This window comes from Sminthopsis crassicaudata, chromosome 2, assembly GCF_048593235.1.
Source record: "Sminthopsis crassicaudata isolate SCR6 chromosome 2, ASM4859323v1, whole genome shotgun sequence".
Classification (NCBI taxonomy): domain Eukaryota; kingdom Metazoa; phylum Chordata; class Mammalia; order Dasyuromorphia; family Dasyuridae; genus Sminthopsis; species Sminthopsis crassicaudata.
The window spans coordinates 402,596,979-402,621,518 of record NC_133618.1 but is presented as its reverse complement, the minus strand read 5'-3'; the positions used below and the strand labels follow the sequence as shown (position 1 = coordinate 402,621,518).

The 24,540-nt window shown below is 35.2% G+C and overlaps 1 protein-coding gene across 4 annotated transcripts in view; it reads right to left on the bottom strand.

Moving 5' to 3' along the window:
* Positions 1 to 24,540, bottom strand: part of GRIA1 (glutamate ionotropic receptor AMPA type subunit 1) — a 335,673-nt gene that overhangs the window by 95,677 nt on the left and 215,456 nt on the right. For all 4 annotated transcript variants that reach the window (XM_074291865.1, XM_074291862.1, XM_074291864.1 and 1 more), the window contains exon 11: positions 20,276 to 20,646. In XM_074291865.1, coding sequence (XP_074147966.1) covers positions 20,276 to 20,646 — 371 coding nt within the window. The remainder of the gene's footprint in view (positions 1 to 20,275; positions 20,647 to 24,540) is intronic.

Below are 24,540 nucleotides of genomic sequence, written 5' to 3'. Positions count from 1 at the left end.
AAGAAATAGGAAAGTCTAAAGAATCATTACTTTTTTTTTTGTTAAATATAATAAGAGCTTCTGATCAATGCAGTGATCAATCACAATTCCAGAGTACCAAATGAAGAACACTAGCCACTTCCTGACAAAGATGCAACTCATTAAATATGTAAATATGTAAAAAGAGAAATATATTCTTGGATATGACCAATGTGGAAATTGATTATTTGATTTCATATTTGTTATAAAAGCTGGGGGGTGAAGTGGAAAATGTTTGCTAATTGAGAAATAACCTCTAGAAAAAATACAAGTAATTCTATTTTGTCTATCTTGAATTTTAGGTTCATTTGGGTATGTCTGGATAGTGATATAAACTAGGAACTTGACAATGAAGGACTAGAGTTCAGGAGAAGGATTATGAATAGATATAAAAATCTGGAAGACATATGTATAAAGATGATAATTGAACCAATGGAAATTGATGAGATCATCAAGGAGAAAATACAGAGAAAAAAATAAGGGAGCCAGGACAGTATATTGGTGGATTTCTATACTTAGTTTACAGTTAAGATAGTAATCTAGTAAAGGAGATAGAATAGGAATGGTCAAGTCTCAAGATAGCGATTGTGTCAGAAAAACTGAGGGGAGGAGAGAATAAACAGGATGAGGGAAGGTACAGTGCCAAAAGCAAAACAGAGATCAAGTAAAATTAGAACTGAGGCAAGATTTTTGATTTGTTGGTTAAGAGAGCATTTATAGCCCTATAGAGAGCTGTTTCAGTTAAGTAGTGGGCTTGGAAGCCAAAATCCAAGGGACTTGAGAAGTGAGTCAGAAGTGAAAAAATGAAGACAAGAATAAATGACTTCTTCTAGGAGTTTGGCTGTGAAATGGAGGTGAAATATAAGATAAAAACTTCAGATAATGGCATCAAGAGAAGGTTAAAAGAATACTGATGGTTTTTCTTTTTACATCACTTCTGTTTCCAAATATATCTCTTGCTATAAGAAATAAGAAACATGATAAAGATAGAGAAATATGGGAAGACTGACATGAATTGATGCAAAATAAAGTAAGCAAAGCCAGGAAAACAATATATACAACTACAATAATATAAATGGAAAGAAAGCTACCACAAAATAGTTCAAAAGGAATCCTGAAAATTATAAAGAACTACTTGTATGTAAAGAAGAGATTTTGAGATGACATCTCCTCACTTTTTTTGCAGTGTTTATGTATGTAACATTATACATAATATCACTTTTTATGTATTGATTGGTTTTACTAATTTTTTATTTTCTATTTTTCTTTTAAGAAAATCTTTCTTATAATTGGCTTTTTGAAGGGGAAAATCTAGGTGAAGTGAAAATAAAATATATCGATAAAAATCTACTAAAATATCTTTTTCCTTCTCTCTGATTGACATGAGGAACACAGAGAAGCATGCATACATATACATATACATATATATATATATATATATATATATATATATATATATATATATGAACAGGTGTTAGGATTACTAAGTGAGAACTCGGGTTGTCTGGATAGTGACGAGGTGAGAATTCAGGTTGGACAATTACAAGGTGAGAACTCAGGTTGACTTGATGGAAGGAGCAGGCTCATTGGCTGAGGTGGTTCTTCCCAGAAGCCCTTGCATTATCCCACGCCCATTCTCTGGGAGAATAAAAGAGAGGACTCCCAGAGATAGAAAGAAGACTCTGAATGCATCAGGCTTGACGGGGCTCTCTGCAGGAAGGGAAGTCACTTCTTTGGACAAGAGTTAACAGCAACTGCCTGGAGACAACGGTTCGTTACAGGAAGAAGAATCTGTCTGAGAGATTTGAGTAGACACAGCAGATCTCTTCCAGAGAGCGATCCAGCAGCTTCTGGAGACGACAGCTCGCAACAATTGGCGTCCACACGTGGGGCAAGGACTTTTGCTTATCCTGACAAGAGGAGCTAGACCAGACCGCAAACAGGAACCAGTGAATAAGGTGAAGGAGAAGAAATAACTGGTGATAAGCTCTTAGAAGTGATGGATCATGGATATAAGACTGAAGCAAGGAAGAGAGAGAATGGAATGATTAAAAGGGTTCCAAATTGCAGAAGAGAGAGATGAAGAGGAATATTATGTTAGATTTCCTTTATATTTCTAAGTAAAATATGACGGAAGATCCTCTATTGAAGTAGGAGGCTAGAGAAGAAAGAAGAAAATGAGCATAATTAAGGAGAGTGTGATAAAGAATAACTCAGGCTTATTGTATAGGGAGCTGGTAAAGAGTCTAGGTTGAGGAGATAAAGAAATATGTCAAGCTTCCTTCATGTCAAGCTTCCTCCCTGAAGAGGTTGCTGTGAGTTGTTTCTTGCCATACCACCATTACTTAAAATGTGACAATAAAGGGACATTTTATGTATTTCCTTGCCCTAAAAAGAAGAAAAAAAACTGTGATTTCACTGGTGTGTGCACACTATTTAATAACAGAGGTTATAACTTTTTTATAGACAATATCCATTAAGTCCTATGGCTGAAATAAACCCAACCCATCATCTGAGGATAATTCTCATATACTAACTCTCCCTGAATTTAGACAGACTGATCTTTCGTCACATCACAGACATTGCTAGAGATAGCCTTTCCTACTTGGGAGGATCTGACAGAAATTGGGCTCTGCTGGCATAAGTTTTTAAGAAGCTAGCTTTTCCTCCTCCATGCCAAAGTTAAGTATTAATGAAGGATTTAATATTCTGTGATCTAAACAATCAAAATATAAAAGACACCTGCTGTGATTTCATACAGAGAGAAAACTTTACCAGAAGTAAGAGGTCTCACATCTGCCAAGAAATGGCCATATGAACTCATGCAAGCTACTTTTCCCTCTTTCCACCTCAGTTTCTTCATCTATAAAATAAGAGGTTGAACTAGGAATTTCAAATTTCTATAATCTCCGACACTCTGACACGATTCTCTATGCCTTCTAATGGAAAATTTTATTCTCCCCTAAAGAAAACATCAGAAGCTTCTACCAGCCTGGATTATGGTGAGACTCCCTATCTAGTTCAGTTCAAAGCTGGTTAGTGTATATTCTTAGCTGGTAGACTCAGCTGAATATTTTATGCAAATACTGCTGGGATACTAGATGGGAAGGAAAGTTGATTGATGTAGGATTAGAGGGGCCATTATGTTCTTAAAGTAATCATCGTCACTACTGAGGGACTGGGGAATTAAGAGAACTCCAAGGTGATATCCCTCTGGGGAACTGTGTTTCCAGGCATCAAAGCCAATATCCAAGAACAGACTGCAAGTCAATACTATAGCATTGGCACATTCTTTGAATACAAGGGCAAGTCATTAAAACAGATTCTGGATACAGTCACCTTTATACACTAAGAGATCATATCCAAAGTTAAAGACTATACACTCTTTCCTTGATTAATATGAAATAAGAATCACAATCAGGGAAATTTAAATGAAAAGGGCCTTCATTTCTGTGGCTTCCTGGTTTGACTTAAATTTTTGTGGATTTTAATTAAATTTTACAGTTTACCTACTACTTCCCATTGCCTTTCTCTGGTCATGGAATTAGAGAAAAATGCTCTGCATATACATTTTCACATTAAAGGAAAAGAGAAACTATAGCCATTGCTCATATTCCTCTATTATAATACACTTACACAGTAAATAATAATAATAATATTAGATGCTTTCCCAAACACTCTTCTCCATTTTACATATAAGAAAATTGAGTCCTAGAGACTGACAAACAAGTATTGCAGTAAACTCTGAAATCTAGGCCAGTGTTTTCCCCCCATTCCTTCCTCTTATAATTTATTAGACTGTGATCATCTTGAAGTCAAGAGATTTTTCTCTTCCTTTATATTCTCAGTACTTAGAGCAGTTCCTGGCACCTAGTAGGTGCTTGATAAACAGTAATGATATTAGTAATAATAGCTAATATTTATATAGTACTTACTATGTGTCAGGCTCTGGGCTATGCATTTTATAACTATTATCTCACTTAATCCTTACAATAATCCTGGGAAGGCTGTGCTATTGTTATCTTCATTTTAAAAATGAAGATATTGGGGCAGACAGTGAGTAAATGATAAGCTCAGAGTCACACAACTAGCAAGTATCTGAACTTCGGTCTTTCTGAGACAGATGTTCAGATTACAATGTCAAATTCATAGGACTGATGTGTGTGCATGAGAAACTGTGTTTCCTTTTGATCTATAAAATTAAAACTCTAAAATTCTGTCCTCTTTGATTCCTGACTCTCCAGACTCCAGAGAGTCTATGAGAACATATCCTCTTGGCTGGGCTTTTCTAAGGCAAATCACCCCATTGATGCAGACCCTTTTTAGGAAATTCCAAATTCCAAAAGGCTTCAAAAAGTGATTTTCATTCAATTAGAGATCTAGGCCTGGGGACTTTGGCTTTCTTTTCAACCTGAAACCTGAGCCTCAGGTTTTCTATAAAGGATATTATTTCTAAACTCACTTCTTTGTAGAATGTCAAAAGTAGTTTGCTTTGCCTCTTTGGCATAGCACAGGACCCTGCCCGCTGTGAAGACATTCCCTTCTCAGTGCCAGTCTCCATTTCCCTAATAGGATTTTGTCACTGAAGAAGTCAGTTTTTCTAGCAAAGCTGACTTCTCATCTAACAATTTACTTCCATTTTGCCACTTAAAATTCTTCAGGTTTTTGAATTCTTTCATGAAGGACCTGCGCCAACTAAAAGGGGATTCCCACAATTCTTTGACTGCCACTAGAATCTCATCAGGATCAAAGTTGGCAGGAACTAGAGTAATCTTATTGTTAGGATGAAGAAACTCATACCTACAGAAGGGAGTGACTATTTTAAGGCCATAAAGTAATAGTTTCCAGAACTTATATCTAAACCTGATACTTCAGGTTAATTCCTTATTCTTTTTATTATCTTATGGCCTCCTTTAAATCATTTAACAATGAAACAGGGGAGCAAACTTGGATATAGAGATAGCCCTGTTTTGGAGTTTTGGCTCTTTACTGTATGACTTTGAATCAAGTGATATAACTCTTTTATCCCTCAGATAACTTATTAAACTGAGACTAACCAAACACCTGCTCATAAGGTTGTTGCTAGAATCATAACCATTACAGAATCTCAACATTGAAAGAACTTTATCCCTCCCAACAATCTTCTTTATATTGCGACCTAGAACTAGTCATCTAACTTTAGTCTGAAGATCTTCAGTGAAAGGGAACCTATCACTTCTTGAATTATCCCTTTCCAATTTTGGTTAAAGAGATAATATAATTTGGATAACATAATAATGAGAACCTACTTTTCTTTTATAGCTCTATTGCATAACAATAATCATCTGCTTTTATATGAGGCAGCCTTTAGGTACCTCAGAAGATAGAACACTAGACTGGAGTGAGGAAGACCTGAGTTCAAATCCCACTTCAGATACTGATTTCCCAGGATTTTTGTGAGGATTTAGTGAGATAATATCTGTACAAATATTATATAATATTATATGTATACTATCGTAATAATAAATAACATATGTATAATATCTTTACAATATTATTTATTATTATATATTTTATTATAATATATATATAATTATATATTTATTATTATATATTATATTACTTATTATTATACAATAGAGCTGTGTAATAAGAAAAAGTAAGTTGTCATGATTATGATTATTCACAAATGAGTTGTTTTTACACAGTGAAAAATAGATGTTGGTCTTTGCATTTTTTACTTTACACTTGCCCTTTTTTCCTTTAGCTCTCTAGCTGGAAGCTATGGAATACTATAGTAGGTGTAAGATTTTGTAAATCTCTTTGCTCTTCCCAAGGTATCCCAATTAGCTTTTTACTGCAACACCATAGTTCCCTTCTCATGAGTTCCAGGTAATAAAATAAATGAAATTAGTATTCTTTACTATGCCTATGGATAAATCATTTCTCGCACAAGGTATATGGGTACTGACAAGATGTATTGCCCTGACTCAAAAAAACAATTGTCATGAGGTTCAAATGAGATCATGAATGAAAGAGTCTTTTAAAAAGTGCTGTACATGCTAAAAGGATTGTTATTATTATTATTGTTCTCCTTTTAAACCATCATTTTTTTCTGTTAAAACAGAGTAAGGAATTATATTAATAATCACTTTACATTAATATCCAATGTTTGCTGTTTATATACTTTGACTCTTTGTAAAGCCTTTTTTAACGTCCATGATTTCATTTGATATTCATAATAAAGTTGGGCTGGGATAATCATCCCTATTTTATACAAGAGAAAACAGACCATCCAGAGAAAGGAAGGAATCTTCTTCCTAAGAGCACACATTGAATGAGTTACGAAATCAGGTCTTCTCATTTCAACTCTAAACTCTTTCCACTGGGCCATATTGCTTCCTGTACAATCTATCTAATGTAATTGGCTCTCTCTGATGATTCATGTCATTGTTAGTAACAATAGCAATGAAATCTCATGCTTATATAACACCTTAAAGTTTGTACAACACTTTATGAGGCAAGGAGAACAAATTTTAAATTTCCTATTTTACAAATGAGAAATTGGCTCAGAGAAATGAGATACATTGTCCATATTAATATCAGAGCCAGCACTTGAGCCCACAATTTTTTGACCTTACATTCAATAATCTTTACACTGCTATTTTTATTCAATATCAATACTATCACTTTTCAGATGAATGGAATTTTCACTTTTTAAATGTAATTTCATTTCTATGATCTCATTTTATGCCCTAACAGAAATCCTAGAAAGCAGCTAGGAGATTACTTCTGCTATTGGTCAGAAGAGAACACTAAGATAAAGAGTTTAGGTGACTTGTCTAAAATCACACAAATAGCTGATAGCAGAATCCAGAATAAAACATTTCTTGCTGTATTATTTTCCCCTTTTTGGATAATGTAAGAAGTAAATTCAGCATCTTTCAGGATTGTGGAGTTACCATTTATCAATACCAGTGGGTAAAAAATTATGTGACAGAATATTGTGATACTAATGATAACAATAACTTCAACAACAATAGCTTATTATTTTTATACTGCTTTCTTGTTCTAAAACCTTTCAAATCTATTATGTCATTTGATCCTCACAATATTGTTGTGAGGTAATACTATTATTAGTATCCCAATTGGAACTCTTTGAAAACTTTAAAGTACTGTGTCTATGTATATATGTACACATATAATCATATACACACCTGCATGTAAATTATTATTATTACATTTGTTTTACAGATGAAAGAAGTGAAGCTCAGGGAAGAAAAATCAAATGCCTAAGGCCATAAAACTTGGTAGTGGTACACCTGGAATTTGAACAGAAGTCCTTTGGATTACAGATCCAATGCTATTTCCACTCATTCAGACGTCTACTTTAATATTTTAGATATGAGAACAGATAATTTGAACTGGTGTTGGGCAAATAACCAAGATCAAAACTGGCACACTCCCAGAAGATATTTGGATTCCTCAATCCCACCCTTCTCCATCTGGATGAAGATAATAGTACCTCAGAGATCACAAGCCAGCTAACTCCAGATCTACTTTCTTTTGGTTCTTTTTGGTATATCTTAAAGGTTACTGCCTATCTTAGACAATAACTAGTGAATATGAAAAGCATCAGGAAATAAGGTAACTATCATAGACTCAGCAGAAAATTTAAAACTTGGAAGGTACATAAACACAGAATGGCAAAATGGCAATGTGCTCCTAAACAACTGAGTACTAAAACAAATCAAAGGAATAGTATTTACATAAAAACCATTCTATAATATTCTATGAAGATAAATACATTATCTAAAACAATTTGGGTAAAACTGTAATGCAGAGCTAAAAGGAACCTCAAAAGACAAAATGTCAGCTAAGGAAGGTATCTTAGAAATCAAATGGTCATCCACAAGGGAAAGAATATTAGCTTTGGAATCAGTAGGCAAGGGCACTAAATCAAAGTGCTTTACAAATCTTATCTCACTGCTTCTGTCATTTGAAACTTGTGGAACCTTGGACAAATCACTTCATCGTGCTGGGGGCCACTTATTTCTAAAGTGAGAGGGACTCAACTATATGACTTCTAAGAGGATTTCCAGCTGAAGATGTCTGATTCTTTGGTCTAATTCATCCTTTGGTACATTAATAGGACAACCTCATTTTAGAGAGAGAGATATCAAGTGAATTGAAGTTTATAAGTTAATGACAAAGCTAGCATGCAAACTATTTCCATCCCCTGAGCTTAAAAAAAAGAAAATATTCAGTTAAATTGACCTGTACTATCAGTATGAAATCTTCTAGTTCTGGGCTTTGCCCAGGTTCTGGAGAAATTGCCACATGCTAAGGATCTTGCCTGAGGCCATAATTATGAGTCAGAGTTTCCATTCCATTTGCTCTACCTGGGTTCTGTAAGGATCAACAATCTCCTCCCACTTTTGTCATTCTGATAAAGGAATCAGAAAATCTTGGCCAAATACAGGTGGAACTTCTTCATTTATAAGCATTAGTTATAGCAGACTTTAAAATTTGGGGCAGTTTTCTTATAGCTCTCCATGGTACTGAAACAAATTTTAGACCTTGTATTTTGGTTACTCTGACCAAGGTTCTGACTCTGCCTCAGAGTCCCTTGGTACTTTGAATAGTTCTAACTCGAGCTAACTTAAAATCACCTTTTTGATTTTGGCTCAAAGCTAATCTCATAATTATTCAAGTCACTATCTTGAATTCACAGAATCTGTACTACCTGATACTGTGGTTTCTCTGCTCCTGAATGATTACTATGAAGATCAAAATGACTACAAGACTGAATTTGGTCTGATTTAAGAAGGCAATGTGGTATAGTGCAAAGAATAAATATTTTATAGACATTGGCATAGGGTCAAATCCTGAGCAGCTTTTATATTTCCCATCTCTGGGCCTCAGTTCTATAAAATGAAATCAGTGATGTTTAAATTATTTTGCAGATTCATTCCTGAGCTAAATTTTGTAATTCTTATGAACTATTCCTGACATTGGGATATTATTAGAGATAATTTTATTTCCAATCCCATGTTCACTACCTTTTAAATAAGACCCTTATCACTTCACAACTCTATTACCATATAATATGCTAGATTCTAGGTGTTGGGATTACTAGGTGAGAACTGAGGTTGTCTTGATGGTGACAAGGTGAGAATTCAGGTTTTCTGGACAATTACAAGGTGAGAACTCAGGTTGACTTGATAGAGGGGGCAAGCTCATTGGCTGGGGTGGTTCTTCCCAGAAGCCCTTGCATTATCCCACGCCCATTCTCTGGGAGGATAAAAAGAGACAGCACTGGGCGCAGAGAGCAGATCGGCCTGAAGAAGGATAAGAGTTGGAGGAGATTCAGAGCCAGGATTCAAGAGGAAGACTCTCTGCATTACATCAGGCCTGACGGGGCTCTCTGCAGGAAGGGAAGTCACTTCTAAGGACAAGAGTTAACACCAACTGCCTGGAGACAACGGTTCTCTACAGGAAGAAGAAACTGTCGGAGAGATTTGAGTAGAAGACACAGCAGATCTCTTCCCAGAGAGCGATCCAGCAGCTTCTGGAGACGACAGCTTGCTACAGCTATATTTCTCCAATGACATTGCTATCACTTGTAATTGTCCAGAAAACCTGAATTCTCACCTTGTCACCATCAAGACAACCTCAGTTCTCACCTAGTAATCCCAACATCTAGGTTCTACCTTTTCTGGTGTAATGATTCCAGACCAATATTCCTAAAATACCATTTTCATCATATTATTTCTTTGTGCAAGTTTAAAATGGTTTCTTATTGACTCCTTCATCAAATACAAAATCTACATTGAAAATTACTATGGAAACAAAAGCTGTCATCCTCTTTATCATGATTTGCTCTGGACCTGCGAATTCACTAGAGTGTAGGGCATTCTAGGTTAGCAGATTTTTTTCTGCCAAGGAATATAAGCAACTATTCTGGAACTTATAATCTTATATAGTTACTTCAGGTACTGAGAGATTAAGTGATTTGTCCAGGGTCATGAACAAGTATGTATCAGAAGCATGATTTGAAGTGAGATCATTCTGACTTTAAGGCTAGAATGCTATCCACTACCTCAAACTACCTATTATATTCATTGTTTTCACCATCTCCATCATCTTTATTTAAAAATATTGCTTAAGTATGACATTTTTTATAATCTATATGCTATACCACTTTTAATATCATTTACCACTAACAGCATAACGTTTCAAAGTTTGTCATCTTCTCAATGTTTCATGTGAGTTCTGCCTTCTTGGATTCATGTGCAGAGGCCACATTTCCATATTTTTGTGCAAACTTTTTTACATTCTTTTCTTTATATTTGTATGTACATCGGGTACATATGATTTATCACACAAGCTAGATGTGATAACAAGAGAGTGACTTCATTAAACAACAGAATTTTTCAGTTGTTGCTAGCATGGCTCTTTTTTCATTAGCTTTGGTGTTTGTGTATTTATTTTGCTGTGAGAAATAGAGAGTGCTCTTTATTCTTCTCAAATCCTGAATATTTCATGATACTTGAAATAAAGAACAGGACATTCAAAAGATGAAAAAAAAAACTAAACTTTGCAGGGAATATTATTGTTAATGCATTTAAAAAATATTATTTTACTTCTCAATACTGACTCAATAGAGACATTTCCAGAGAAGGGAGCCTAGGGAAAATGAGAATTCCAAGGAAATTAGTACCAAATCAGCAATATAGGAATGTTGATCTGCCTCTTCTCACTTATAAATGTTTAAAGAAAATTCCAGTTCAAAGTCTTAGGGATATATGAGGGAAATGTAATGGAAATAGGCCTAGACTCAGGATCAGAAGACTTTTGTTCTCATACTACTTCTGTCCTTCTCACTGTATTACTTTGGTTAAACCACTCACAAATTTCTCTAAGTCACAAATTTCTATTTTTGTAAAATGAAATTAATGGATCCAGATGGTCTCTAGGGGCAAAGAATTATAAAGGGCCTTAGGAACTGAACCAAATTCTAACTGATGAAAAATTATTTTATAATACTATTGAGATTCTTTCTATATCTAATATTATGTGATTTAACAGACTTAAATATAAAAGTTTTAATTTTCTACATTATAGCATCTTTTGACAGTTAGTCATCTATGGCCTATATTCTAGGGTTCTTTCTGATTCTTAATATTCTGTGTTCTAATATGTTTCCAGCTCCATTAATCTGTGATTCTAAATTTTGAGTTGTGTTATTCACTACTAAGTAACTACCTCTTTATCAAGACATTCACTCCATAGTAAGACTTCAACTGGCATCTAACTGCCTGTCGTTGAAGCTGACAGTTTTCATTTTTCAATTTTTCTGACAATCTGTGGATATAACCTGAAATCTTCATCATATTTAGAGGTCAACAAATGGCATTTTGGGGGATTTTTGGGAAATTGTTATTTATTTCCTTTGGCCTGGTCTTTTGTTCAAAAATAAAGGTTTTCTCCTTGTGGGTTAATTTCAAAAGAAGTGGGGTTTTTTCACCCTATAACCTCTGCCACCTTCTCTAAGGATCTGCACATTCCAGTTTTGGTGATTTAAAGAAATTCCTTATATTGCTCAAATGTATCCTTCTATGCCTATGAGGAATATGATCTTTGTGAACCATAACCTTGAGCTTATATACTTCAATACTGCTAAAGACTTATGATTTTGTAAATTTGGTTACTCTCTCAAAACCCATTCTATGTCCAAGTAGATGATTTCATGAATTATTATGGACAAAATAATTCTTCTCTTGAAGATTACAATTAACTACTTGAGATCATATATCTTCATCTTGGATATTTTCCACTCACCCAACTGACACTCCAGAGATTGTGCCTGGGGGGAGCATATCTACTTGACTTGATACTCCCTTGGAGAAAACATAGCTTTTATCTTCACCCTGGTCATTTTTACAATACCCTAACATATGTCAACCTTATCCCAATCCTAGTTCTTTTTCTGAGAATTACAATCAAAGCAGCACCATCATTGATTCTAATAAGACCATCTCATTGACTGTCACATTATTCAGTACTCACCATTTTTGACTCATCCCAGAACCATAACTCCTTTCCTAAGATATGTTGTCTTCCCCATCAGAATGTAAGTTGCTTCAAGTAGGAAATGACTTGCTTTTTATTAGTGTCACCAGTACTTTACATTGTTTGGGAACATATTAAATGATTAATCAAAAGCTTTTAATTCCTTAATTCATCTATCCTATAGATACAAATATCCCTTAACTAGTTAACTAGGATGGTCTTGATGTGTCAGACACACAGTGAATCACTAAGCTCATAATAAAATCTTTCCAGGTTGATAGGACCCACTAGAGACTAGAGTCTGCTAACAGGGTCTTCAGGAATTCAAGATAATTACTATACCACTGTGAGGCAGAGAAAGACTTTACAGAAGAGCTTTTATGCAATGAACATAAAACACAGAGGGCATAGGCTCATATGAAATCACATATCTTGGTTCTAAATTTTCTCTGTTTTAGACCAGAAAAGCCATCATCATTTGAAAATTCCTTTCTCCTATTCATTTTAGGAATACATCAAATCTTAGAATTTCAGAGCTAGAAGCAACCTTAGAATATAGAAAACAGGGGCAGCTAGGTATCACAATGGATAGAGCACCAGCCCTGAAATCAGGAGGACCTGAGTTCAAATCTGAACTCAGATATTTAACACTTCTTAGCTGTGTGAACCTGGGAAGTCACTTAATCCCAAATGCCTCAGAAAAAAATTAGAAAATACAATATTATATCCAGAAAAGACCACTGAAGGGAAAAAATTAGAGAGTAAAAGCCATAGCTGTTTTAAAATGGAAAGTGTCCTATAGATTATATGCAACCTGTTTAGTTAATAAAGATTGAAACTTTGGTCCAGAGAAATGAAGTGTCTTGTACAGTTCTATTCAGAAGAATGACAAGAACCCTGGTTTCCTACTTCCTAGTCTAGTGCTATTTGAAACTTCCATTCTATTCCAACTCTGTATCTTGCTTGAAGTTATGTAAAAGAAATGGAAATGTTTTTCCTTCCAATTCTATTTTTTTTACTTGCTGTAAATCCCAATTCAGGTCCACAAATGTATTGTGTCTTAAAGCTGCTAACTCTGATGATTTTGCTATGCAGCCTTCTCTGAGCAAACAATTTAGAAATGTGGTGACATTTGCCATAAATGAAAAAGAGCATGTGCTCATAAAACAATACAAAAGTGACCTCTCCTACTCATTTGGAATTTGCACCATAAGAAAGGTTTTCTGAGGTGAAACATGAATGCATCAATATCGTGTACTACTTTTATCTAATTTCATGTTCCTCCTGGGATAAGTATGGAATGCAAGGTTGCTTATATTCTATCAGATGCTAAAAGCTGTGTATTTAGCTATTGTCATAAGAACAGTTTTACAGCTAAGAAATGCACAAACTTTGATTTCTCTTCAAGGAGTTAGGGTCACAGTACACTCAGCATTAAAGTAGTGACAAGAGTAGAACTTGAATCCTCTTCCTGATGCTAAAGGTAGCTTTCTTTTCTCTATGTAACAATCCTCAGGATAATGATATCAACTTGGTCTTCTCTAAGAACAAAGGACAACAGCCATTCAATGATGCTTCACTCTAATTCTTAATGTTTATGGAACAGTAAACTGAGTTCCATAGAGAATGACTTGCCCATAGTTTTACACAGATAATGGTCATAGTTATGAAACCATCTGTTTAAATTTCAAAATACTGCATTCATTCAGATACTTGCTAGGCTCTCAATATGCTCAATTTCCTGAAAAATATCCCCCCACCTTTTTAAAGAAATGTAACTCAGTAATAACTTCCCAAAGTAACTATGAAGGTGCTAATCAGAATCTCCAACATCTGACAACCTACCGGACCTACTGGTACAGGGTATTCTTTAGTTATATTATGTAGCAATGTGGGATAAGTTGGGAAATAAGTAGGCAGGAGGTGTCATGACTAGGAATTTAGCAAAGTACAGAGTTCTAGCTGATTCTAAGGTTCTAGGAAGGCAGGAGTTATAGTCAGAGGTATCAAATATAACAGAGAGGGTCTGTAAAATAGAGAACCATGGGCTATCATAAGCAGAAGGGATTACAAATCATAAATTTTCAGTGGTAAAAGGAATAATAGAAAATAGAATATCAAAAGTAGAAAAGGACTTGGAATATAAAATGTCAAAGTTGGAAAGGATCCTAGAATAAAGAGTATCAGAACTAGGAAGAGTCTTGTAGGTCCTTTGGTTTAATCTCCACATTTTACAGAAGAGGAAACTGTACTTCAGAAAAAGGAAGTGATTTGCCTAACATTATATTCAGTTCTTCTATCTTACCTTATGCTACCATTAGTATAGGTCTTTCCCTCCCCCAAACCTTGTCCTCTAGCATAAATTTGGGACAATATTCACTGGTCAGCAATGTAATCAACAGATTATCATCCTTGGGTGATCTTTTGGACATCACCTTGTCAGGAGCGTGATATAAGTTTGTGATACATCAATGAAATCCAGTTTTCCATAGGTTTGTGCTTTACTGTTTCTGTGTCTTTCCATAGGCTAGAATTCTCCCTGTAATACCTTCTCTATTCCTCATTGCCTAGTAAGATTCTATCCTTCTTCAGGGTAAATCCAAAGCCTTCCTCTTCTGTAGGAAGTCTTCCTATAAACATACATGCATATACACACATATCCAGAGTTTCTAATATGTTCATGTGCTAAGCACTGAGAGATGGGGAATACACTCTTCATGGAACATCTGGAGTTAGCATAGAATGTAGCTAGTACATTAATGAGATATAAATAGGTCACTCAAATTCAGGAGTGGTTATTTCTGGCTTGGAAGTGATTAGGGAGGGCTTCCTGGAGGAGGTAGTACTTGAGTTTATGCCTTGAAGGATGAGTAGGAATTGAAATCTCAAGAGTTTGGCAATGAGTGGAGAAGACAAAGAGGGCATTGGGTGGAAAGACAATTTTGAGCAAAGGAACGAATGTAAGTAGAAGATTTGGGGCATTTTGAGGAAACAGAGAATACTCTGATTTGGCTGAAAGGTAGAATACATATAGAGGAAAGTGGAGATAAAGTTGGAAATGTAGGGTGGACATCTGTCATAGAAGACTTTAAATACCAGGATGATTACTTTATGTCAAAGACAACAGAGAACCATTAGAAGTTTCTGAGCAGGAGAAATGGAGGAAAGGGAAAGAAAGGGAAGACAAAATATACTTATTTAGCACCTACTATGTTCCAGGCACTATGTTAAATGCTATAAAATATTACCGCATTTGATCATCACAACCATATGAGGTAGGTGCTCTTATTATCTTCATTTGACCAAAGAAGAAGCTGAGGCAGAATTTAAGTGACTTGTACAGGCTCACACCCTAAGTATGTGAAGCACTTACACTTTATCCAGGTCTAGTGGTCTATTCATTGCACTACTTAGCTGCCTCCAAAATATAGAACTTATAACTTGAAGAGATCTTAGAAATCATGTAATCAAACTCATTCATTTTTTTTTTACAGATGAGTAAAGTGAGACCTAGAGGGATGAAATGGTTTGACTAATACCACATACCTAATAATTACCATGGCTAGGCTTAAGATCCAAGATCTCTGGTTCAAATTTTTTTTTCTATTTAAACCTTGAGAGTAGGAATGAGGGAGGTGAGGCAGAGTTTAAAATTCCATAAACTCTTGATATAGAGACATGTTTTAATACTTCTCCCTCTTCTGATTTCCAGCAGCTAACAGAACAGAGTATAAATTCAGAAATGTTTTCGATTCATCATCTGACTAGTTCCCATTTACTTCCATAGTGGTGTATGCACAGCAGCCAAAAGAGAAGACTGCCAATTAGGATAACAGGTGCCAATGTAGAGACCAGTAAATTTAAAAAGAAGATAAAATCAGATAAATGTCCCTCCAAAATTCCAGTGAAAGGAATGAGTGTCCATTTTCAACATAGACTAGCCACTTCTGCATGTCATTCAGGAAATAAATCAGCAAGCAGCAGCTGCAATTGTCAACTCCTTGAGTATCCCACCAGGAGGGCCTGAATTGTGGGACTTAACACTCAGTTAATTGTGGATCCATACAGTGTGCATATGATATCTCATGGCCAATAAAATTGATGTACAGTGAGTTAGAGAGTCTCTTGATGATTTTATGGTAAGCTAAAGAATGGAGGCTACAAGGATTAATGGAAAGAATTCTGGTCTGAGCCAGTCAAGACAAAAGGGACAATGTTCTGACTCGGACAATGACTTGCTGAATGACCTTGAGGGAGTCATTTTCCCTTGGAAAAAAATGAACCTACATTTTATTATCTGTAGAATATGTAGTCACACCTGTACTTCTTGACTCACAGGGCTATTGTGAAGATCAAATAGGTAAAGGATGTAAAATGTTTTGTAAGAATAAAGAAATTGTAACTTGTTATTCTGGTTCTTCAATCCATTTGAAGTTTTATTTCCTATGAGATATAAAGACAGTTTTTAGCTCACTTTTGCCTCCTCCTTGTGCTCTCAAGGCCACTGCCATATGCTTTTGGGAGTAAATATAACTCAGGGCAGTTTTAGACTTTTATTGACCATAGGGGAGTAGTCAAAGAACAAGGAGAAATCATTATTTCAACCTGCAGAACTTTCTTTGTTCATTCAAGAAATATGCTGAAATGTAGAGGATTTATTTTTACCTGTTAAAGTTAATTACTCCCAGAGAGATGAAATCCTGGGTTCAGAAGTTGGTGGCTCTTCTGGAACACCAGAAAGTGGATATCCCATCTCTTTGAACCAGTGCACTTGTTAAGACAAGTTAGTGATTCATCATGGGAACAAACTGGCTAATGAGTAACCCCTGTTCTTATAACTAATGGCTAACTGACCTTTGCATTCACACAAATCTTCCATAGAAAATATGAAGCTACAGGCAGTGTACTGTGGAAAACATTAAAAAATAAAAATAAGGAGGGGAGAGAGAGAGAGAGAGAGAGAGAGAGAGAGAGAGAGAGAGAGAGAGAGAGAGAGAGAGAGATACAGAGAGAGGAGAGACAGAGAGACAGAGAGACAGAGAGAGAGAGAGAAAAAGAGAGAGAGAGAGACAGAGAGACAGAGAGACAGAGAGAGATACAGAGAGACAGAGAGAGATACATAGAGAAAGACATAGGCACAAAGAGAAACAGAGGCAGAGACAGTGAGATAGAGACAGAGAGAGAAAGAGAGAGCATTTTTGTTTATGATTGTGATTGGAAAGTTGATGCCCAGAGATAGGAACCTAGGGATAAGTATAAGAGACTTGAAATTATAAATGTTTTTGTATCTTAGAAACATACAGATTCAGAGGACCACATATGTCTATTTATCAGGATAATGTCAGAATAAGTTCAAAAGACTGAAGAGACAGAAAGAATATCACTAGTTAGAAGTGGTGAAAATTTGATCCTATAGTAGATATAGCTTGCTTTCTACCTTGTTTTACATCATTCATTAGGTCTAGGTGGCTCTGGACCTACAGGGATTGATTAAAAGGGTGGCAAAGGTTTAAGGTAATCTGGGAAAGAGACACTAAGAATAATAGTCATTTCTATAAGCCAATTTCCCTTGATAAAATTCCCATCTTAAGTTATATCTATATAGTTTCTCAGCCATATTATATCACACCCTCATATATTTATCTTACTTTATAACCTTTTTGAAGTCTTCCTTCCTTCCTTCCTTCCTTCCTTCCTTCCTTCCTTCCTTCCTTCCTTCCTTCCTTCCTTCCTTCCTTCCTTCCTTCCTTCCTTCCTTCCTTCCTTCCTTCCTTCCTTCCTTCCTTTCTTCCTTCCTTCCTTCCTTCCTTTCTTTCTTCCTTCCTTTTCATCTAATTATTTATCTACCTATATCAGCTTGCAAATGAACACTTACAGGAACCAAGTAGATGATGTTTGTAAAGAGGCAGTGTGGGAAAGTAGGGAAAAATCATTAAAAAGAGAGGTAAGTGAAGCTGGATTCTGACTTCTCAAACACTTCTAGAGTGATATTAAGCAATTTATTTAATCTTTATGGCCCTCAGCCATATCATCTTTAAAATGGGGATATAAATACTTTACCTGCCTTGAGGGAGAGAGCTAAGTTAGCTCTAAATTTTGTGATAATAATTTTGCTTCAGTCTGCCCTCAACTTGATAGGGTCCCTCTAGCACAGATAATATACAATTGGCTCAGACAGTCCCACCAGATTTTCCAACTAAATGCTTATTTATGCTTGAAGTTTAATCCTCAGCAACATGGATTGAACCCAAAACCTGAAATATTGTATTAAGTCACTTCACAGACTCTTACAAAGGGGGAGAGGGTTGAACTTTCAGAAGCTCCTAAAGGTATTAAAATAAGTGTGGTGGAGAAGGATAAAAGCATTCCTGAATATGAATTTGAAAGCATTGTTCTCCCTGTTTCAGTCAGCAGTTCTGGCCAGCAGCAAGGGAAAAGTCAAATTGCTTTCTCTGAAAAGTTCAAAGCTTCAACAGTTTAATTGAGGGAGAGATTCTTCAAAATTAGAATAGGCAAGATTCAAAAAGTTATGGCTTTTTCCTCTTTTTTTTTTCTGGCACCTTGAAAAAATGAATATGAGAGAGTGGGCATTAGCACTGTTAATGTTTGTTTAATGTTTATAGACAGAGTGAAGTTCAGATTTTTTTTTTTTTTTTTATGAAAACCTTCTTGAGAGTTTACCTACAATGGTTGTATAATAAGAAAATGGTAAATCTGCAAGCTATCTTTTAACATAGAATAAAGAATATTAGACCTGGAAGGAGACTGATACCATAGAATTATTGCCTCCCAGGATCATAATTAAAGAGCCAGAAAGACCAAAGGATATAAATCTAGAGTTGAAAGGAACCTGGGAGGCCATCTATACCAATCACTTATTCTATAAATGAGGAACTGAAGTCAGAAGAGCGAACTGAGGGGTACAAAGGACTGAATCCTGGTCCTCCTAGATCCAGGTTTACTATTCTACCTTGAGGCCACAGACACAGTGCCTAAATTAACAAATTCAACGTCCAATTATTTTACTCATGAAGATACTAATGTCTAGAATTTTTAATGACTTCCCCAAAGTCACACTGTCATTGATCAACAGATCTAGGATTTGAAAAGGTTCATTGACTTCAAAACCAATTCTCTTTTCCTAATACCATAAAGCCTTAGGACAAGGAATGTTAGATTGGAAGGGCTCTTAAAAGATCATATAGTCTAAGGTGTCTAGGCTAATCCCCTAATTTAAAAGGCAGCTTTATCCCGCAGTAGACAGAAAGCCTGGTTTTGAGTCAGGAAGATCTAAGTTTGAATCCTGCCTTAGACACTGACAAGCTGTGTGACCTGAGCAAATTTATCCCAGATTCAGTTTCCTTATCTGTAAAATAGAGATAATAGTAACATCTTCTGCACTGGATTATTATAAGGATCAAAATAAATAGTATGTAAATATTCTGTAAATATTAAAGCACCACATAAATGCTAGTTATTATTATTAAATAAATGAGGTTTATAAAAAGAAAAAAAATTAGTCAAGGTCATACAATTAGTTATTGGATCATCTGGGAGTTGAACCCAGGCTTATTTACACTCCTGGGAGTCAGGGAAAAGAAGTGGAATCCAATCTTAGATCTGATATTAATTTTCTGAGTGATTTTGAGGAAACCACTTCCTCAGGGTGGATCTTTATTATCAAATCTTTAACCAAACAAAACAAAAACAAACAAGCAAAAAACTCCAAACCAAAACCAACAAAAAAATGACAACAAAAAACCAAGTCTAATATCCCCAACTCTCTCATGCTTTCTGCCTCATAGGAAGATCAAAAAAGGTAAAGACCGTAAAGTTATATTATGTCTTTTCCCCATCTTTTAAGCAGTTTTGGTATATGAAAATTTAGATTGTAAAATATAGATTTATTGACAGCTTTGCCTTCTTTGTTATATTTAGCTGATGTGAACATAATATTCTATTTGCATTCTTTGAGACTCTCAGAGAGAAGTGGCTTAGCAATGGGACTAATATAAAAATTATGCTATCCTCCTATCTAACTTGGAATTGAATGAAAGTTTCATTTGAGAAATTTACATTGTAAGACAAAGCAAAATAAAAACAAAATCCAATCTGGAACACTGAATGAGAGGAAATCATCCCCAGATCCTTCACCAAGGGATTAGCAAGAAAGGTGAGTAAAAGAATGGAGAAGATTACCAACCTGGGTGAAATGTCACAGCCTTGCTGCATGAAGGCTCCCAAAGAAAACCAAAGGCTGTTGAAGATTCCAAACTCATTGGATTGGTCACTGGTTGCTGGGTCACGTCCTTCCTCAAATTCTTCACTGTGCCACTCATAGGGGCTGAAGCGACTGACCAGAAAGAGCACAACGCTCACACCAATGTAAGCAAACACGATACACATCCAAATCTCATAGGCCAGGGGATCCAGGAAGGAGAAAACCCCTGGCTTGGACTTCTGGGGTTTCTTGATCATGATGGAGATACCCAAACTCATGAAAGGTTTAGAAAAGTCGATGACTTCCTCCCGGACTAAGGTGATAGTCAAGGGGGCCACAGCCACATCTGCTCTCTGGAAAAAAAAAAAAAAAAAAAAAAAAAGGAAACATAAATCTAATTGGAGTGAGGAGATCTCTAAGACTTGGTTTCCTCCTTTCCTTCTTGGTCCTTGTCTCTATTGTCCTATTAATGTTTCACAGAATCTCAGATTTGGAGCCTTAGGATTCCTCTGGTCTAATTTCCCTTCCCATGCAGAAGTCAGTATCTTTGACAGGTGATCATTCAGCTTCTTTTTGAATACTTTCCAATATGGGCACTATCCATGCAAAAAGCAACTTACTCTATAGATTTTAGAAAAAAATATTGTTCTTGTCTTATGACAAGAAAATCATCCTATAGTATCTATATATATTACTGCCTTTTTTGGAATCAAAAGAACTGGAATCAAAGTTGATGTCTGTCAATCATATAATTAATTGTAGTATAGGAATGCAGTGGAATATTAATAGGCTATTAGAAATGATTAATATGAAGCACAGAGAAGCATGGGAAGGCACTTGAAGTAATTATAATCAATAAAACAATACATCTGATGATTACTACAATACAAATAGAAAAAAGAAAAGCTCATAACAATGCTGTGTAATTATAATGACCAAGAGTTATACCAAAAAAGATGAAAAAAATGCATTTCTCTTTTTTTCCTTACTATCAGACTAAATTTAGTTTTGCTAAAATGGCTTCTTTTTTCTTTATTCTTAGTAACAATTATTCACAGAGTAGGGGAGAGGTGACGATATGTAAATAAAGTTGAAATACAATATAAGAATTTCTAATAAAACTTAGAAAAACAAAATAAATACCTACTTAATTTTGATACACAAAAATATAGAATGCCTAGAAAGGACCTTAGAGGTCAGATAACAGAAGCTAATTTTATTGATGAGGAAAATGGACTCAGAGAAAAAATATAACCTATCAACATCAACAAGAAACCAGTGGAAGAATCTCTTAGAACACTATTCTTTTGATTCCTAGATAAATCTTTCCATGAAACCTAGTTTTACTTGAATGATAAAAAAACTAAGTTTGGCACAAATTATAGATACATAACATATTTTCATAAGTCTCTTTTTAGTCTCATGTTTTCTTTTACTGTTTTTACCATTCTGAGGAGATCCAATGCAACAAACATTGATTAAACCAATTTTATGTATAAGTCACTATCGTAAACACAAAGTAAAAGGGCAGAAACTGAGGCAATTCCTGCCCTCAAGAAGGCTATTTTTTGGTCAGGATAGGAGTATAAATAATCCAAAAAGTATACTCTAAGAAAAACTGAGGAAGGCGAGATGACTATCAATAACCAAAAGGAGTAGTGATGGGGGAGTAAAGAAGATGATATTTGAGTAAAACCTTGAAAAAAGACAATAAGGTATGTTAAACAAAAAGACAATATTTCTAAAAGTTATAGATGAAGAGGGAATGCACCCTAGGCATGTGGAACAATCTGTGTGGAAGATGGAGGTGGAAGATGGAGGACCAAGTTCTGAGAATGGTTAGTAATCCAGTTTGGCTGCAATGCAGCATTTTTAAAGGGAAGCTGTATGAAATTTAACTGGCAAAGTAATGAAGGCCAGATTGCAGAAATGAGATGTCACAAAGGATTGGCTAAAGTGAATATATTGAGAATTTTCTATTCCTGACTCATCATTGGTGGCAATACCCTTTCCCTGTACAACTCACGACAGTGAAACAAGTGTTGAATTGAATTATAATTCCTTCATCCATGATTTATATAACCTTAAGCAAGTCATATTACTTCCTTGAGCCTCAGTTTCTGCCCTTTTAAAATGAGGATCAGAATATTTGTACTAGATTTACAAAATATAAAGGAAAATGATCACATTACCTACTTCAGCTAATCATTGGGAGAAAAGTGTTTTGTGAATTAGAAAGCACTTATTATTAAATTAAAACTGCTATTAAAAAGTAGGCAAGCTTAATATGGATATGATTCAGGACTAGGCACTCCCTGATTGATTATCCAGAAACCCAGAGAAATATCTCAGCTCCCTTCTTTTCCATTTGGAATGGCCTGGAAAGGTCTCATGTTTGGAAAGAGAGATACGTAGAAGAAAACATCCTGGGATCTCTTTTGTGATGAATTATTGTGATGAATTATTTGGGAAAAGATGTCTTTTTTCTTAAAGGAAAGCAGAAAAAGCTCTTTGTAGGTCAAGAAAACTTATATGAAAAAATAGTTCAAGTAAGATGAAGGCCCATTTAAGAGGAATAAACTAGGTAAACTGAGCTTCCAATATTTTAAAATTTCCACAGGACATGTGCCAGCAATCACTTTAGAGGAGTCTGTGCAGGTACCATTCCTTTCCTTCCTGTATTCTGTGAGGATATAAGCAAACTCTGATTATCAGAGGCAATATACTGGAGCTAGAGTCTGAGATTCAGTTTTTTTTAACTCATCTAAGGAAATACTACATATAATGCTATGTTTCTTGGGGAGAAGATGATAATGGTCCAGGCAATGAAGTCTTAGAATCCTAAAACTGAAAAGGAACTTAGAGATTATTTAGTCAAATCTATAACTAAATAAAATATTTTCTACAATATCCCTGGAGAAATGGCCATCCATTCTCTATTTGAAGGCCTCCAATGATGGAAAATTCACAATCTTGTAAGGATAATTGTACCATTTTGATGGTTTGCAGATCTCTAAACTTCAACTCTCACCCTTTTCTCTTTGATGGAAATAGAGGTGCTGTTCAGAAAGTAGAATTTAATTCTTTTAAAATTCAGAATCTAGCCACTCAAAACGTATTCCCAAAGGGCAGAGGTTTTTAATCTTGGGTCTGTGGTGAATTGAAAAAAAATTGATAATTGTGTATTAATTAAAATTTTTCCTTTGTTAATCCTATGTATTTTATTTTGTCCATTTAAAATAATCTAGGAAGGGGTCATAGGCTTCACTAAATTGCCAAAGAAGGTTTATTGCACAAAAAAGGTAATAAGCTGCTGCTATAAGGTATTTCATCATAGGGTATTCCATAATTCTGCTGGTTCAAAAATCCAAAGGGATGTCTGTAACTAAATGTGATGATACTAGCTTTCAAATCAAGAGCCTTAATCATGTGTCTCTATTTCATGCTGACAGCTTCATTCTGTTGCACCAGCACACCAAAACAATGGTCCAGATGTGAGGCTTAATTCTGACAGATGCTGGAGGTAGTGGAGCGCCTTGCTATGTTTCATCTGACTGCTACCCATTGCCTGAGAAATATATTTATTCAATACAATTGGAAGTCTGCTCCTTTGTTAAAATTACTATATTGGTTTAAGAAAAGACTGAATTTCTCCCACCTTTTCTTCAAATTTGACTTGTATAAAATTCAGGCAAAAGTAGTTCACATAGAAGTTCACATTTTAAGGTTTTACAAAATCCATCCCTCCCAATCACCTTAGGTTATTCTCCGTTTACTTCTCATATTCCCTTCTAAGAAAGATCAAATTGATGACTGTAGTGAATCATCATTTGTGAATGGAAGAATAGCATGAAAAAGAAATGAAACTTCTTTCAGAGTGGGAATACTAATAATTTTGAAGTCTGATAGAAAGAATAGCTGTTGTGACCATGAACAAGTTAATTCACTTATCTCTGTGCCTGTTTCCTCATCTGTAGAGTAGGGATAACAATAGTTGCATTATCTACCCCCTGGGGTTGTGAGTAAAATGCTTTGAAAATCTCAATTTGCAATATAACTGTGAATTACAATTTTCACTCATTTAAACTTTTGACTCATTTTAATGTAGAATGATCCAGTGTATGCCTACAGATTCTTTAACTTTCAAAGATATCTCATTTTAGGGAAGTAGCCTCTACCTAGATAATTAAAATGATGCTTCAATTGAAAGAACACATTAGCTTATCTCTTTTAAAGCAGGTCATTTT